Source organism: Festucalex cinctus, chromosome 12, assembly GCF_051991245.1.
Source record: "Festucalex cinctus isolate MCC-2025b chromosome 12, RoL_Fcin_1.0, whole genome shotgun sequence".
NCBI lineage: Eukaryota > Metazoa > Chordata > Actinopteri > Syngnathiformes > Syngnathidae > Festucalex > Festucalex cinctus.
This window is the reverse complement of record NC_135422.1, coordinates 5353757-5369669: the sequence shown is the minus strand read 5'-3', so window position 1 is coordinate 5369669 and position 15913 is coordinate 5353757. Positions and strand designations below refer to the sequence as shown.

Here is a 15913-nt window from a genome sequence, read left to right as displayed (position 1 = left end):
TGCTGGTACAACTAATTATATAGCTCAGAATGACTCGTACTTTAATTATACTTAGTACTCTGTAACTGTGCTTTATCACACCACGTTTATCAGTGTTAGCATGCTAGCTATCTCTGTCACTGTAACAGTGTTAGCATGCTAGCTGTCACTGTCTACATCCACACAAGTGAAACCTCACAGGCTCTCCATTCAGTAGTCAATAACTGGACTTGTTTGCTTCTCCAGCTAACCACACACCACCCTTCTATGTTTACAACTTTGCCACGCTGCCATTTTCTGAACGTGAGGTAATCAGACACCTGTGGCTGGTACTACAGGTTCCCTCCCAGAAAGGGAGGGACCTCGAGGAAGGCGTCCACAGACTGGGTAGACCAGTGAGACACTTTTGTTTTTTTTTTCCCGCAAACTGAAAGGTTTTTTTTTTGCTTTCTCATACAACAGTCGCGTGGACTTTTCCTTCTCGCTATAGAGTACTAAAGAAGACAGACGTTAACCAAAAGGAAAAGCTCAGTCATGGACCACTTGGCAGCACTAAGAGAAGGATAATCCACATCATCAACATGGAAAATGCAGCTCACCTTGTGGGAATAGTAGGAATTGCTTTGTGAAAGTTGAACTCTTCTCTGCTCTCCCATCAAGATTACAACAGGATATAGATCCAAATATTGAACAGACTTGACACCGGAAACTTCTCATAGAACTTTTTCTACTACACACAACTAGTAATAGTCTTATTTGACACAATGAATGCCGTTTATATTGAAGCTGTTTCTGTGTCACGCATACAGTAGCGTTGTTATTGGTGCCCTCTTGGAGACGGTAAGAGGAGATTTGTCCATACAAAGACCTTTTTGTTTCTTTCCAATGTTTCAGGTGGAATAGGAACAGCTTTAGGACTCACAACTCGGACACGTTGCCAAAGCCGCCGCATATTTTGTTTTTTTTGTTTCACCTTATGCCAGCGTGACGTTTGAATGAGAATGGACAATTCAAGTAATCTCTCTGATACACAAGGAACAAAGTCCACTACTACCTTGTTGAATGTCTTTAACAATCTTCTCACTAGGGAGAGGTCATCATCAGACGTGCAGCCCGCTGTGCTGACGTCTTTTAAGGACCTGTCAGATGTTGAAGAATGTCAAACTCTTCAAAGAGAAAATGGGCCAAGAGAGAGTGTGGATCTGTCTCTGGGGGATGTAACTGCTTCTTGTTACAGAGAACAAGATGTTGACAAATGGGAAACTCTCAAGGAGTCTGGTAGTCCTGTTAAAGAAGAGTTGTCACACTCGGTGGACCAAGATACAGTTCGGGTAACCAGAGTGGAAACTTATAGTGACTCTGAAAATGAAGAGGCGGTGTCGGCGCCTAAAAGCAGTAGCCTGTCAAAGAAGCTTATTATTGTCAGGAAGCCCACCCTGCCCGAGGACGAGGATTTAATGCACCATAATGATGGAGATGTACAGGGAGATGCCAATAAGGAGGGGATCCATGTTCCACAGTTTCGAACACACGGGTTCAAGATCTCACCTTCAGAGTCATTTTTATCTGCGGACAGGTCCAGCCGAAGCAACGACTTTTGGACTGACCCAATCTTCCCAGGTTCCAGAGAGAACACATCTACTATACTTAACAGGGTTGAAGCATCAAGCACAGAAGACGATCAAAGCGAACGGACGAAAGAGAGTGACAACTATGAAGAAATCGATTGTTCTCTGCCCGTTCCCTCCGTTAATCTAAGTCGAAGTACAGAGGTATCCCCAATGTTACAGAAAACTGAAACATGTGGGCAAAACTACAAAGATCCACTCCCTAGACAAGTGATTCCCTCTCCAAGTCTTGAGGAGCAATCAGACAGTGTGGAAAAGAAGCCAATATCGTCTGGTCTGCTCCAACCAAGTGCCAAACTCTCACCCCAGCATTCAATTTCTTCAAAGACTCCAGATGTGTCTTCGTCCATCTCACCTCAGTCCAAAGACACATCACTCTCTTCGCCAAATTCTTTTCAGATGCCAGCTCTGTTTAGTGGTCTGCGGGTGCTGAAGAAAGGAGCAGTAGGGGACGAGAGAGAAACTGTGTCAGAGATCAAGCAGAGTGAGAAAGATGCTGACCTGGCATTGCTTAGTCTAAAGAAAACGGTGAACAAAACCAAGCTCCTACCTGAGCAGAAGACATCCACTCCAACCAAAAAACATCTCGAACCTAAACCTCTCTCAGAAAGTCTCAGAAACCTTGATAAGCACAATGAGGCCAAAACTGAAGGACAGGAAATTGATCTGGGGGCTAACAAAAGTAAGGAATCTGAGACTGGAGATGAAATGGCAGGAGAGAACCCCCCACAACCAGAAATCAGGAAAACCTCTGACATGGCGTATGATGCTTTTCGGAGTATTTTTGGCCCTAAATCTGTCAAAAAGGAAAAAAGTGAACCTGTGGATCTGGAAGCGGTGAGAAAGAAGATCAAGAATGACAAAGAAAGTCTACGATCGATTTTCGAGAGAAGCTCCAAAATTCCCAGCAGGGAACTGAAAGTTCCCACGGAAGCTAACGTATGTCATTACATATCACATATATTGTTGACTATTAAAAAAAACAAAACAAAAAACTACATCAAATGTTTCCAGGAATATGTTAACAACATTGTATTTGTTGTGTCATCACAGACGGAGGCCACGTCACCTGCGGACAGTGAGGACCGGACTCCGGGTCGTCTGCAGGCTATCTGGCCACCGCCCAAATCCAAAGATGAGGAAGAAAAGGTCGGGCTCAAGTACACGGAGGCAGGTAAGAACTAAACACGGTTGCCAATACTTACCTGTGAGCTGAGTGAATCTCCACTACTGCATTTGATAACATGATCATTTACACAATTTCATGAGATTGGTGTCTCTATGACTATTATATCAGACCATATGACACAGGTTGGACTAAATTATTGTCACATATACAGTAGTGGGTAACCTTAAACTCATTGCAAAGCTTTCTATGTAGCTCATATACATTTCAAAAGAAAACTTGACTTGACAAAATGTTTTATTTGGAGCACCACACTGTCACCTGCAACTGGTTGTTTAAGTTGCAGAACTGGTCCTTCCATGAACAATGACCCAACCCTTTTGAATGTTATCACTTGTTTTATCAAACAGCTGCAACTCTTGTAGAGCCAGAAATTCAACTTTCTTCGTGCTCAGTTAGTCATCCTGTAACCATGCAAACACGCTAAAAGTGATCATGAATGTATTTGTTGTGTCATCAAAACGTAGTCCAGGTGAATTGTGCTGTGCTTGCTTTCAGAGCACCAAGCTGCCCTCCTGCAGCTAAAGAGGGAATGCAAGGAAGACTTGGAGCGATTGCATGTAAGCTTTGTCACTGTGGCAAAACACTGTCAACGCTTTGTAAATATACTATAAGGAGTGGGCGAATCATTGGAAATATACTCACCTGCAGTTAACAATTATGGACACAGGATGGCGCCAAGTAATCATGAAATGTTCAAGCACAGCTGCAGAGTGCTGGTACCCACCCACTGTGGTGGTCACCTTGCTACTGTCAGGTTATGATTTCCCATACCACAAAAAATAAAAACAAAAACAAAAAACTATTTATTAAAATATTGGGTTTTGGGGGGTTGTTTTAAATTCACAAATATTCAAATCCACAGTATGCAGGAGTCCACTGTAAATAAAACGGGCCGGAACTGGTGCAAACTCATCACATTCTCACAAATTCAAACTCGTGCAAAGTAAAAATCCCCCAGAACAGCAAGCAGATGTGATCTTTGAAACATATTTCATTTAATAAAAACTTCATAGATTTAAGTCAACAGCAGATGCTATATAAGAAATGCACATTTGAAATGTAATTTAAAACCGGATTCATAATAGAAGTAGTGGAGGTGTATTGAAAAAGAGAGCAGAAAGAAGAGAAATAGCGTTAAAGAATTGAAATCCCACCACAAAATCATTTTAAAAATGTGATCATTTTTTAAATGCAGGTTTATTTACATGTAAATGATAAGAAGAGACAGCTGTAACAATTGTAGGAACTGTTGTTGTTCTTCTTACTTCATACAGTTACAGTTTTTGCACCTTTTATTTTATTTTTTGAACGATTGAAATATATTTTTGTACGTGAAATACACTAATCAAAATGAAGGATTTTATTTAAAACTAAATAAAAATACTCGTGAAGAATGAGCTGTCAATTACAGACTAACCAAAATTTTGTAATATTATTGCCATCTAATTATGTTGCTCCAGTTATGACTTGATTAATTGGCAATGTTCTTGTTCAAAATTTGTCCTCAGGAAGGTTTTCTCAGTCTGACTGTTTTAAGCCTTTAATTTAACCTCCTTAATGGACTGATGCAGAGACTGAGAAACATGTACCACAGTCGGCCCACAACAAAGGGTGGGAACGTGCCTCATGCTGTTTCCAAGCGAAACAAGCTAATAAGGAACATGTGTAAGGTTCATTGCCCAACAATTTCCTTCTTGTTCCCAATCAATACTTTTCTTTGGTTGTTTCTTTTTTTTCTTTTTTTTTCTTTTTTTTTTTATTGTTTGAACCGTTAACCGAAAAGTAGGTTGCTATATTTTCTCTGAGCAAGTCATTTATCACTAGATGATGCAGACAAAAGATCAAAATAATGATTCATTTCACACATGACTATATCAATTATTGTGCTTTCACAGTCAGATTTTGAGCTTCAGATCTTCCAAATTCGAGGCGAGCATGCTGTTTCAATATCAAACCTTGAAGGCATCATTGCCCAGATGCAAAAAGACAAGGCCTACAACGTGGAGCGCGAGACCCGAGACGTGGCCGTGTCGACTGCGGATGACCCGACGACCAAAACCTGCCGAACTGTTGGGATCCAGACGGACAGGGAGACGTTCATCAAGAGCCCAGAGGGTGAGGCGGGCGTTGCCGTTCAAGCAGCCAACCAGAACGTGCCCAAAAGACTGAACTTGGACTCCATCGGACTCAATCTGGGGCTTAAAACAGCTTCAGGGTCTGCTGGACCAGCTCCACCTCCGCCACCCCTGCCAGGCCCCTCAGGACCACCGCCACCCCCTCCACCTCCGCTGCCAGGCAATATGGGAGCCCCGCCGCCGCCGCCGCCGCCGCCACCTTTACCCACCGGGGGTGGCCCTCCACCACCCCCACCTCCTCTCCCTCCTGGTCTACCTGGAGCTGGCCCTCCACCTCCTCCCCCTCCTCCAGGCGGCAACCCCCCACCACCTCCACTCATGGGGGGGTTCAGTTTCAGTAAGCTGTTTGAAAAGCCCCCTCGGAAGCCCGCGATTGAACCCGCCTGCCCCATGAAGCCTCTGTATTGGACCAGGATTCAAATATATGACGATAAGTATGTGTAACCTATTAATGTCTTTAGAGGTGGAGTCAAATCAAAAGTTTTCTTTGCAGTCATATCTAGGAGTGTCAAAATTACTGTGTTAATTTAAATCTTTAACGCCAGTAATTTTTTTTAACACGCGATTAATAACCGCCCCTAAAAAAAGCCTGTACTAGGGGAATTCCAGTCGCAACGCAGCAGACACGTCCACGTGAAAATTTACCAGTAATAAATTTAATAATAATGCATATATTTGTGGAGACTGGGGTCAATTTCTATTTTACAATTTAAAAAAATGTTAAATATTAGATAGGTCTGAATATGAACAGAAAAATGCACTGCCATCTAGTGGCAGAAAAATGACCTCAACACAAATCAATATCACACTTGTTTTATACAGTACAGGACATCTTTTTTTTTTAATTTTAACTCAATTTTATGAATTATTATGAAATTACCGTATCAATGACGATGATGCAGTCATATTAATTTTTTTCCACTTTTATGTTTACAAGAGTATGAAAACTGAAAAAAAAAGTACATTTTATTGTACATTTAGAACAGATCTAAAATTTTTGATTAATTGTGAGTTAACTATTGCAGTAATGTGATTACTGGTAATTACAATTAAAAATTTTAATCGCCTGACAACCCTAGTAATATGTTCTATGCGCCTCTACTAGTCTAGTAACACGGTATTCTGATTACCGGTAATGTTCCCTCCATCCATTATCTGAACCGTAGCATTTGTAGAATATGAATTAAATAGCAAAATCCACCCGTTTTTATAAAAAATAAAAAATAAAAATCCAACCACGGCTCAGCTTTGGAATGTCACATGACTAAATTCAGAAAACAAGAGTATCAATCAACAGCAAGTCACAAAATGGCCGACCCCTGAGATGGATAAGGAAGGGTGGATTTTGCTGCTTGGTTCATCTTCCACAAACGCAATACCAATCAGAATGTCATGTTTTTTCATTAGTCGGGACACATAGAACATTTTATTGTAAACAACATTTTTTTTTTTTTACTTAACTTTCCTTTTAACCGCAGCATGAATTAATTTTTTTCACTGAGTCATGATAATCCAGCGCTTTGTTTTGTTATTTAACTTTATTTGTACTAATGACGCCATGAAAGATCACACGACTTTAAATTCCAATTAGTTGAATTAATTTATATTTAACTTGGTCAAGGGAGTTGTGTCCAGCACTACGAGTTGTTGGCCTCATATCAGCAGCACCATTCCTTGCACTCCGCAGACTGTATTTGTAAGTGGATTATCCAGCCCATTTACTGTGGTTGTGGTCGCTGCCTCATGAGTGCCAGGCGTTCAACTTTATGACCTTGTATTTCCATGGCTGGATTAGTTGGGGGAAGCTGAGTTTTGGTCCGTGCATTCTCGCTGGACCAGGCACCACAGCAGCAGCTATAAATTTAGCCCTAAAGGGTCCAGTTAAGTTAAGGGGTATTAAATGGGTTTAACTATAACTGGATCAGCGGTGTGATCTTTGTTAATGGTGTGATGTTCTGAAGAGCGTGGCGTTTGAAATGTGGCCTGGTCCCCAAATGTGAACGAAAACGCAGATCTTAACTGGCAGCTTACATGACAAACAACTGAACATAGGAGAACCACACTTTATTTCAGACTACTCAGTATTGGAGTTGTCTTTGAAATTTAAGGACTTTATAGGATTCAGTTGCACTTTGGTTTGCCACGTGGCTATTTTTTACTTTATGCTCGTTACATGCATTAACACTATTATTTTTCAAAAAATGATAATTGACACAAGAAAGTTAAGTGTTAGGATGAAATAAGTGGCGTGAAATAGGTGGTGTGCTTCATCTTGTTACCGAAGCAGTTGCGAGTCAGAATATTTAACACATTTGCTAGAAAAAGGAATGTTCAATAACACTTTTATTCAGACCAATACCAGTGTGAGTACTCAACTCTTGAGTACACAGTAAATTCTGTAGAGTAAATTTTATTAGTCCAAACAGAGTAAAATTTAGACTTTGGAAGAGAGTAAAATATTCATAATAAATTTTAGTCAAAGTATTTTTAGTGTTTACAAGAGAATTTTCTATTCTGTTAAAAAAAAAAAAAAAAAGGCTTATCCCATGAAAAAAAACTATTAAAGAGTAAATTTTCCAAGGAGGGATTTCGACTAAATTTTAGTAATTTATTAAAAAAAAAAAAAAAAAAAAAAAGTTAATACACATGGGTTGAAGAACAAACTCACGACCTTCATTTTGAGAGACTGCCACTCTACCACCTGAGCTATGCCACTCGTCCCATACTAGAAGTATCGGAATTGTGTGGGATTAGCAAGGTGTTAAATGCTTTTGATTTTTTTAATTATTTTTTTAATTTACTGGAAAAATGAGGTATACTTCACTGAGGGCAGTCTAAATGCTGAGAGATTTTGAGATGCGAGTCAGCAACCAGTGGCAATCTCATATCACCACAGTCTGGAAGTCAATCCTCCAAGACGGCAACATTCGCCCCCGCAGAATAGTGTTTAGACTACTTCCAGCATTTTGGAATCGAGAATAAAATGCCAACAATCATGACCTCAACCCAAATTAACACTTACTGGATCAGCTTGGGTGTCTTGTTTGTGTTATCGTGAACCACTTTTGCTGACGACGAGCAACTTTTTCTGGTTGAGGAGGGGAATGCCATCCCACAGCATTGTTGTGACCAAGCTCGTGTCCAACATGAGTAGGCGATTGTGTATGATTTCTTCCACACGTTTGTTCAAAGTTGGTACCCTAATATGGCCATTACGATCCTTGTCATTAAGACAAACTAAGTTTTCTGCTTCACTGTATGTTAGACGACCATCTTTGTAGGAGGATGGTTTTGAGTCATTTTTAAAAAAAAAAAAAAAGCTTCTATACCAGGGGTGTCAAACACGGCCCGCCAAGGGTTTTAATCCAGCCCGCACGATGATTTTGCAAAGTTAAAAAAATAGTAGTCAGACCAATAAACATGTTAAATATGACACAAATTCAATTACTGGTAACATAAACACATATAACAAAAAAAAAAATTGTCCAATCATGTTTATTTTGATATTCCCCAATCTATGTGAAGTAACTGGAATGCTGCAAAAGAAATTCTTGAAAAACAAGTTTTTATTTTTAAGCTATGATGTGTCCACTACAGAGGACATTTTTTTAAAAACTTAAATGCTAGGCTCAAATACAGTTAAAATGATTCAAACAATACTTTAATGTGTTCTTAAGAGTTTTATAGAAAACATGCTAACAACATTTAAAGCCTAAATTTGTTCAATAAAAAGTGTTATACACTTGCTTTTCCTCTTCCCTAAAAAGTGCTTGCACTGAGGGAAGCCATTTTCTTTTATGATGCAACCAAAGGTAGCAAAGTCCCACCCCTGCACATTTGGTATCATTGGAAAGCTCTGAATGTCCTCTATAGAGCACAAAAGGAGGTTAATTCAATCGTATGCACTGGGAGATATTCATATTTAAAAACGTCCACTACAAAGGACAAATATGAATTGCTGGTAGTCAGGAACAATTTTTTGGAACAATATAATTACAGTTCAGCCCCGTAATGTAGGGCTGGCCCACAAATAGCAAAAATCTGCTTATAATTGATGCCAATTGTTTATATATATATATATATATATATATATATATTTGTTTACATATTTATACTTATATACCATGATTTTACCGCTCCGGCCCACTTGGTAATATATTTTCCTCCATGTGGCCCTTGAGCTAATATGAGTTTGACACCCCTGTTCTATACCGTCTATGGAGCTCTGAGGTGGTCTTGGAGAGCATTCCATATAATCTACTAAAGAAAAACAAAAAAAAATCAAACGTCTTGTTTTATGTTTTGTTAAACTTTAACCTGCTGGACCATTTACACAGGCTGATAGATAAGACCTAACTACAATGCAGTCTTTTAAGGCATTTTTGGACCCACAAGTATTGTGTCTCGCTTTGATTACCATAATTTAGGAGGGCTCGCAGACGAGTGATGCGTTGGTAATAGCAGAGAGTTAAACATCCTCTTGACTTTAAACAGCGCATGTTCTTGTTTCTACATCTGTTTGTTTTTATTATCCATGTTACTCAGCAACTTCTGAATACATTCAAGTTCATTTGTTGGAAATGTTCCATCTGGACACAAGCAAGCTTGCATCAATGTTTGGTTGTATTTATTACCTAGGGCATAAGCAGCGCTTTTGAAAGGGCAGAGAACAGTTTCAAATGTTTCCATCCGTGTTTTTGTTCTGGCAGTGAAAATGAAAATAGTGAAAAGTGGATATGTTCAGTAAACATCTGTAATTTACTCTTCCCCCAAATACAACATACAATTCCTGCATAGGAAGTTGAATCTGAGCCTTCAACTAATTGATGCAAATGTTCTGGGCTTTGTTTTGTTTTTCAGCAACAACACTTTGTGGGGCTCTCTGGAGGAGCCAGACATCATTGATCCGAAAGAGTTTGAAGATCTTTTCTCCAAGGCCACGCCTCAGCCACTGAAGAAACCGCTATCAGACACGTATGAGAAGAAAGTCAAAACAAAGAAGGTAGATTTACTTCATACATTCATTCACAGAGAATTGACGCATCTTGCTCAGTGCAGCAGCATCAAGGTGTTTTGGTTTGTTTTTTTGTTTTGCTTGCTTGCTTGCTTGTTTTATCTTGCTTTGCTTAAACTAGGCCTTTGTCCTCTCTCACCTTTGGTCATAAATGAAAGATAGTAATAACACAACGTGAGACTGAAAAAAAAAATGGCCCTCTTCCAGGGGGCAAATATATAATTAATGTTTATGAGTTCACTTCTTTGTTTATTCATTGTGGAAGATTATGAAATATAATGTTACGTTTTCGCTATGGGACAAGATTTTGAAAACTGGAAAATGACATGTGCCTCTTGCTCCATGTTTATGGCATAACCTCTGAGGCTGAATACAATCTGTTCCCAGGCACTTCCCATAGATAATAATAGAAACTGAAAAAAAATCCAGATCAAAAGACCGCCATCATAAAAAAAAGCTTTATTAACTGTACAGGCAATGTCAGTGGTTGTCAAATGTTTTCCACCGGTGCAGTTCCAGCCAATGACCAACATACAGTAGCGTAGTAGTGTTTTTATTTTTAAAAAGTCTGCTTAATGAATTGTTAGCTTCTATCATTATGCACAGTCAACATTAAATATAGTACTTAAATAGAGGGAACAAAATCCTGTACTTAAACACTGATTCACTTATAATCTATCGCAAATACATGTACAGTGTAAGTTAAAAAAAAAAAAAAAAAAGCCAAATAAATGTTTAAAAACAGTTTTGCAAGATTCTCTCTAAATCTACATAGCAAATATACTGCACTGGATTAAAGAAAACAAATTAATTCAGTGATTCTTTCACGTGCCACTAGAGGCACTATTAGTATACCACACATCGAGAATCACAGCATTAAAGACAAAGTCCAGTCAAAAAAAAATCTTTACTGTAATGTGTCCTATGTGCCTCCACGAATCTGAACACAGTATTCTGATTAATATCGCTTTGTGGAATATGAATTAAACAGCAAAGCCCACTTGTTGCTATCCACGTCAGGGAGTGGCCATTTTGCCACCAGCTGTCGACGGAAAATGACATCACAGTTGTTCAGGGCTCAGGTGACGATGAATCATGACTCAGCTGTTTTGTAGGTTTTGTCATGTGACGTTCGCAAGCTGAGCCTGTGATGTCATTCTCATGTCAGCAGCAAGTAGTCAAAATGGTCGCCCCCTGAGATGGATAAAAATGGATGAATTTAAGCTGCACTAATGGTGTTATCAAGTAGATATTGTAAACATAATTTTTAACTTGAATTTTTGACGTAACCGAGCTCTTGTGAGATGTGCTGGCAATTGATTTTTTTGAAAGATGGATTGGTGGGATGATTGGGTAGGTAAGTAAAGCACCACTGTTCTTTTCAGTGCAATTAAAGATATATTTCCACAAATATTTGATGGAATTTTAAATTGCACCGTACTCAACTTAAGAGCTTCCACCGTATTTCCCCTTCAACTAACCACATAATGCGTTCAACATCTTGTCAAATGTTGCACTTGTGAACATCTGCTGCAGCCATTGCCCTGTCAGCACGTCGGCCGCCTCGTGGTCCTGACTGTGGCGTCCGAGCAGACTGTCCCCTCGAAATCTATACACATTCTTCATTCTGATCAATTTGTCAAGGCTCCACATGGGTCCACAGGGCCACAGTGTGTGTGCGGCCGTGCGTATATGTGTGTGCGTCCGCATCCTCGAATCGCCCCATTCAGTCTGGTCACTCTTAAAGTGGCAAAAGCATTTGATCCAACAAAGGCAGCCGCAAGCAGACACAAACGCTTCCAACTGTCTCCCGCCGGGGCTGACATCGGCTTGGAAGAAGTCGGACCCGACTCATGGAAACTTTGCTGGCGTATTAATCGAAAAGCTTTCTGTGAAAAATAACACTTCACTTTAAGAGGACCCATGATGCTCATTTTCAACTTCATATTTTTTCTCATCTTCCAACTTGAGCTTTGATGACTCGTATTTCACATTTAATGGTGCTGGCCTTAAACGTTGCGCCTCAGTTTCTGTGCTGAAAAAGCTGTCAAGATGTTAGATTTTTAGAAAAAAAAAAAAAAAAAAAAAAAAAAAAAAAAAAAAAAAAAAAAAAAAAAGCTCCCAAAGTGTTTTAAATGACAGAAACAGCATACTATTATATTAAGATTTTACATAGGGATATGGACGAGTACCGATATCAGTTATTGGGCTGATACCAGGCCTTATTTCAAGGTATGCAGCTGATATTGGTACATATTGGTAGCATGTCTATGGGCATTTTATGCACTTGTTCCAAAAGTGTTGCCAGAACACATTATCCCCAAGGGCCTCAATACAGTCGAGGAGACGAGTGGGAGGGACTGGAATGTATTCGTACATTATGCATATCATCCACTTCACTGATCTTCAACAATTCCACACACCACAAGTTGGCCATTGGGGGCATGCAGCTGATGCCTCCATGAGTGATAATCTTTATCATGTGTGCCACAGGGGGGGGAAAAAAAAAAAAAAAAAATCAAAGCTGTTGTTTATTCTGGATTTCTGTGTGCTGATTAGCATATCAAAGCAGACGGGACTGTCTGTAATTGCAGACATGTGGCTTCACTTCACCGGCAGTGCACCTATAGGATTTGGAAACAGCAAACAGTTTGCACGTCAGTGAGGTCTTGATTGAATGATGACAAAAGAGGACGGCGCTCGCCAAATTCGTCAAAAAAACAACAACAAAAAAAGTCAAACAAAACGGCAGTTTTCTTCACCCTTATAAATCAAACTTGTATCAAGTTTATGGATGTCGGCTCTCCTTACACAAAAGAGCAGCTTTTAAGTGCTTCGTGGGAATGAGTTATGCGCAGTCATGGCGCGTTTATTGAACACATATTTGAGAATGGGTGTCAGATGAACACCAGCGTGTGAGGCTGCCGTTTGTTGAGTTGATCGAGGTGGTTATTGATGAGACGCGTGTTATTGCTGCCCGGGTGATAACGGACAAATCGTCATGCGTTGCTGCTCAGCCGTGCAAATTGTAAGTGCTTGATTCTTCCCATTGTCAGTAATGTCAGCCACCTGCTTCTTCTTCTCACTGTCTTCCTTGAGAATTACCTCAACCAAGGAAGGATTGCCTGTTTCACCTGATAAAATCAACCAGAGAAGAAGAATAAACTTATTTATCATTTGTTTCAGTTCTAAGGGCCCTATTTTCATTCCAGCGCAAATCTAGTGCAAAGCACAGTCCAACTGTTTCCATGAGTGGAATTTTCGTTCTTTTGGTATTTTCCTAGACTTTGAGCAGGTATAATTGGGCGTAAGGGGTGTTTGTGTGATTGGGGATTGTCTCACAGTGATCATATTTATGAATGGAATACTCAACAATACATGTCCGCACACCGCTGAATCTGTCTGCCTGCGCCACTAGTTAGACCTGGTTTGACCATGTCTAAAATCTCATCTTGAGGTCTTTTGTTTTGAACTCTATTGTTTAAGATTCTTATTTTGTCTTCATTTGGCATTCTTGTACCATAAAATGTATCCACATTTATAAAGAGAAGAACATGGAAAGTCCAATTTGAAATAAATTGTAATTTTATCTTATTTTTTTTTCTTTCTTTTTTTTTTCTAATTTTTGCAGTGCAGGAGCTGTACTTTCAAACCAGATTTAGTTTTGTCTTTTTTTGTAATCTCTGCATGTGCATATCATATTTTAAAAAAGAAAACAAAAAAAAACATCAAATCAGGTTGTAATTATTTTGTTATGCTCATTTAGGATCTCACAAAAAGGAGGTAAAAAAAAATATCAGAAGCACATTTCAAGCAGCTTGCTTATTGATTTCACATGGTGACAAAATCCTTTGCGAGGGTCTTGTTTCATTTTAATAGCTCTTTTGCCTTCTCCAATTCATTTGGCTTTTCTGCAGCGTGCCACCAGACCCCTGCCCCCTTCCCTTCAGGGTAAACAGTTCCACTTTGTTCCACAGGAGGGAGCCATTTGTTATTGATGTCTACCTGTCTCAGCATCAGCATCGGGACTCTTATAGCCAAACATCTATGAATGAGACCAAACATCCAGCATCACTTGTCTTTTCTCATTAACTTAACTGTTTGGGCTAATTGGCAAGTTTCTGCAGCCACAGTGAGAGGGAACAACTCGTGGGCCGCTTGAAGTGTGGCCGGTCCAAAGTGGTTAATTAGAGGTGTCGAGGAAAGCCTGATACTCAGCCGTCCCGTGTCCCCAGAGTGGGAGTTCCCCAGTGATCCAGGTAATAGAGCTGGAAGCAGCATGGCACCCACTAACGCCCTGTAATGCAATACCCACTTCTAAGGCTTCTGCACGCCAGCTCCCACTGGACGGCCCGGTAGCCGACAACACCATAATACCTAATGAAGAAGCCTGACACATTAACTTTTAGAGCATGGCCTTACCTTGCCAAAACTTTCTTTGGCTTTTTACGGCTAATTCACTCATAAGTAATTGTGACCATGTGTAGGCACAATTAAAAATCCTGTGAATTTATAGTTTGTTCTAAAAAATAATAACGCTTCTTGTTGCCTTGCTCTTCGAGACTGTCCTTTTATGGTGCCACTGATGCCTTTGTACTTTCACTGCGGCTTGATATTTATTTATTTTGATGATATCTGGCGCGGCCTCTAGTGAAAGTGCTTTACCCGTTTCGAGCTGATGTCATTTTGTCGTCTTTCGATGCAGGTATGCATGTGCTTGTGCGTGCACTGGATTTCCCAGCTGGTTGAGTCACAGTGATATGTCGTAGCAATTGTCATTTTGTTGGGTCAATGCCGATGATTCCCAGACATTTGGAGCAAGTTATGCTCTCTGTCTTACTCATCATCTATCAAGTGGTGAAGATTTTTTTTTTTACTACAGTCACCCACCACAGACTTTTTAGTCATTGGTTGCACTTTGAAACATTGTTTTGCTTTATATTTGGGATGTCCAATACCACTTTATTTTCTGACTCAATTTAATAGTTTAGTTATTTTTAATACAAACAATACCACATTTGAAACAAAATAGTTAATGAACAATAATCAGGGGAAAGTCTGGTTTTGTGGTACACTTTATGCAAAATGAAAATGTATTTGATTAATTAATAGAATAATTTATTCTAAAAATATTCTATAGACTAATAATTTTCCTTAAAATTGAATGAAATCAATGGCAATTTTCTGTTATTCTAATTTCTAGTTCCTGATCGTAGAATGACCACAATAACTTGAAAAAAGCCCGGGTTTTGGCCCGATACCTGGTATTGGTTCTTCTCACCGGTATTTTGCATTTTATGCAAAATCTGTTATAAGCCGATATGTCTTAATTAGCCCGATCGATCAATGAAATTGCAAATTGGCTCCTCAAAATAAGATATTGCATATTATATTTAATGCTTATCGGCATTTTTTAAAAGTTTTTTTTTTGCCCTTATACATTTCAATCCGCTTCAATTATGCGGGTTTTTTGTTGTTGTTTTTTTTGTTTTTTTACGATTCATGGGGCCAGTCAGAATGGCGGGTGTCGATGGAAGAGTAAAAATAAACATTTTTTTAATAGATATTTTCCTCTACCTTCTGATCAAATAGGTTATCTTTTTTTTTCCAAACTGATTGTGTAAAGCCTCCTAATTGAACTGTCAATATCCTGTTATCTGAAAGAAATATAACCAGACCAATGTTGCACAAGTAGATGTGCTCCATAGCAGTGCTCTGTTCTGTCTAACAATAGCAAGGAATTTTGGTTTCTCTCCAGATAATCAAGCTGCTGGATGGGAAGCGTTCACAAGCTGTCGGCATCCTTATATCAAGCCTGCATCTGGAAATGAAAGACATTCGGCAAGGTGAAAAACATTTCCTGCTATCAGCATGTCTACAATCATTTTTAATGCCTCCAGCAACAAGCTCGCGTTTAGATGTTGCCATGTTCTAAATCAATAAGCAGACTTTACAATGTTTCCATTGA

At 39.4% G+C, this 15913-nt stretch overlaps 1 protein-coding gene across 2 annotated transcripts in view; it reads left to right on the top strand.

Annotated features, from left to right (window-relative positions):
- Positions 1-15913, top strand: part of LOC144031450 (formin-like) — a 53753-nt gene that overhangs the window by 11230 nt on the left and 26610 nt on the right. Inside the window, exons 1-6 of one of the 2 annotated variants that reach the window (XM_077538619.1) lie at positions 284-2546; positions 2661-2781; positions 3292-3353; positions 4692-5365; positions 9792-9933; positions 15704-15791. In XM_077538619.1, the coding sequence (XP_077394745.1) occupies positions 975-2546; positions 2661-2781; positions 3292-3353; positions 4692-5365; positions 9792-9933; positions 15704-15791 (2659 nt within the window). In that variant the 5' untranslated portion in view covers positions 284-974. Of the gene's footprint in view, positions 1-283; positions 2547-2660; positions 2782-3291; positions 3354-4691; positions 5366-9791; positions 9934-15703; positions 15792-15913 lie in introns of those variants that run through there. The other variant, XM_077538618.1, reaches the window with a different exon arrangement.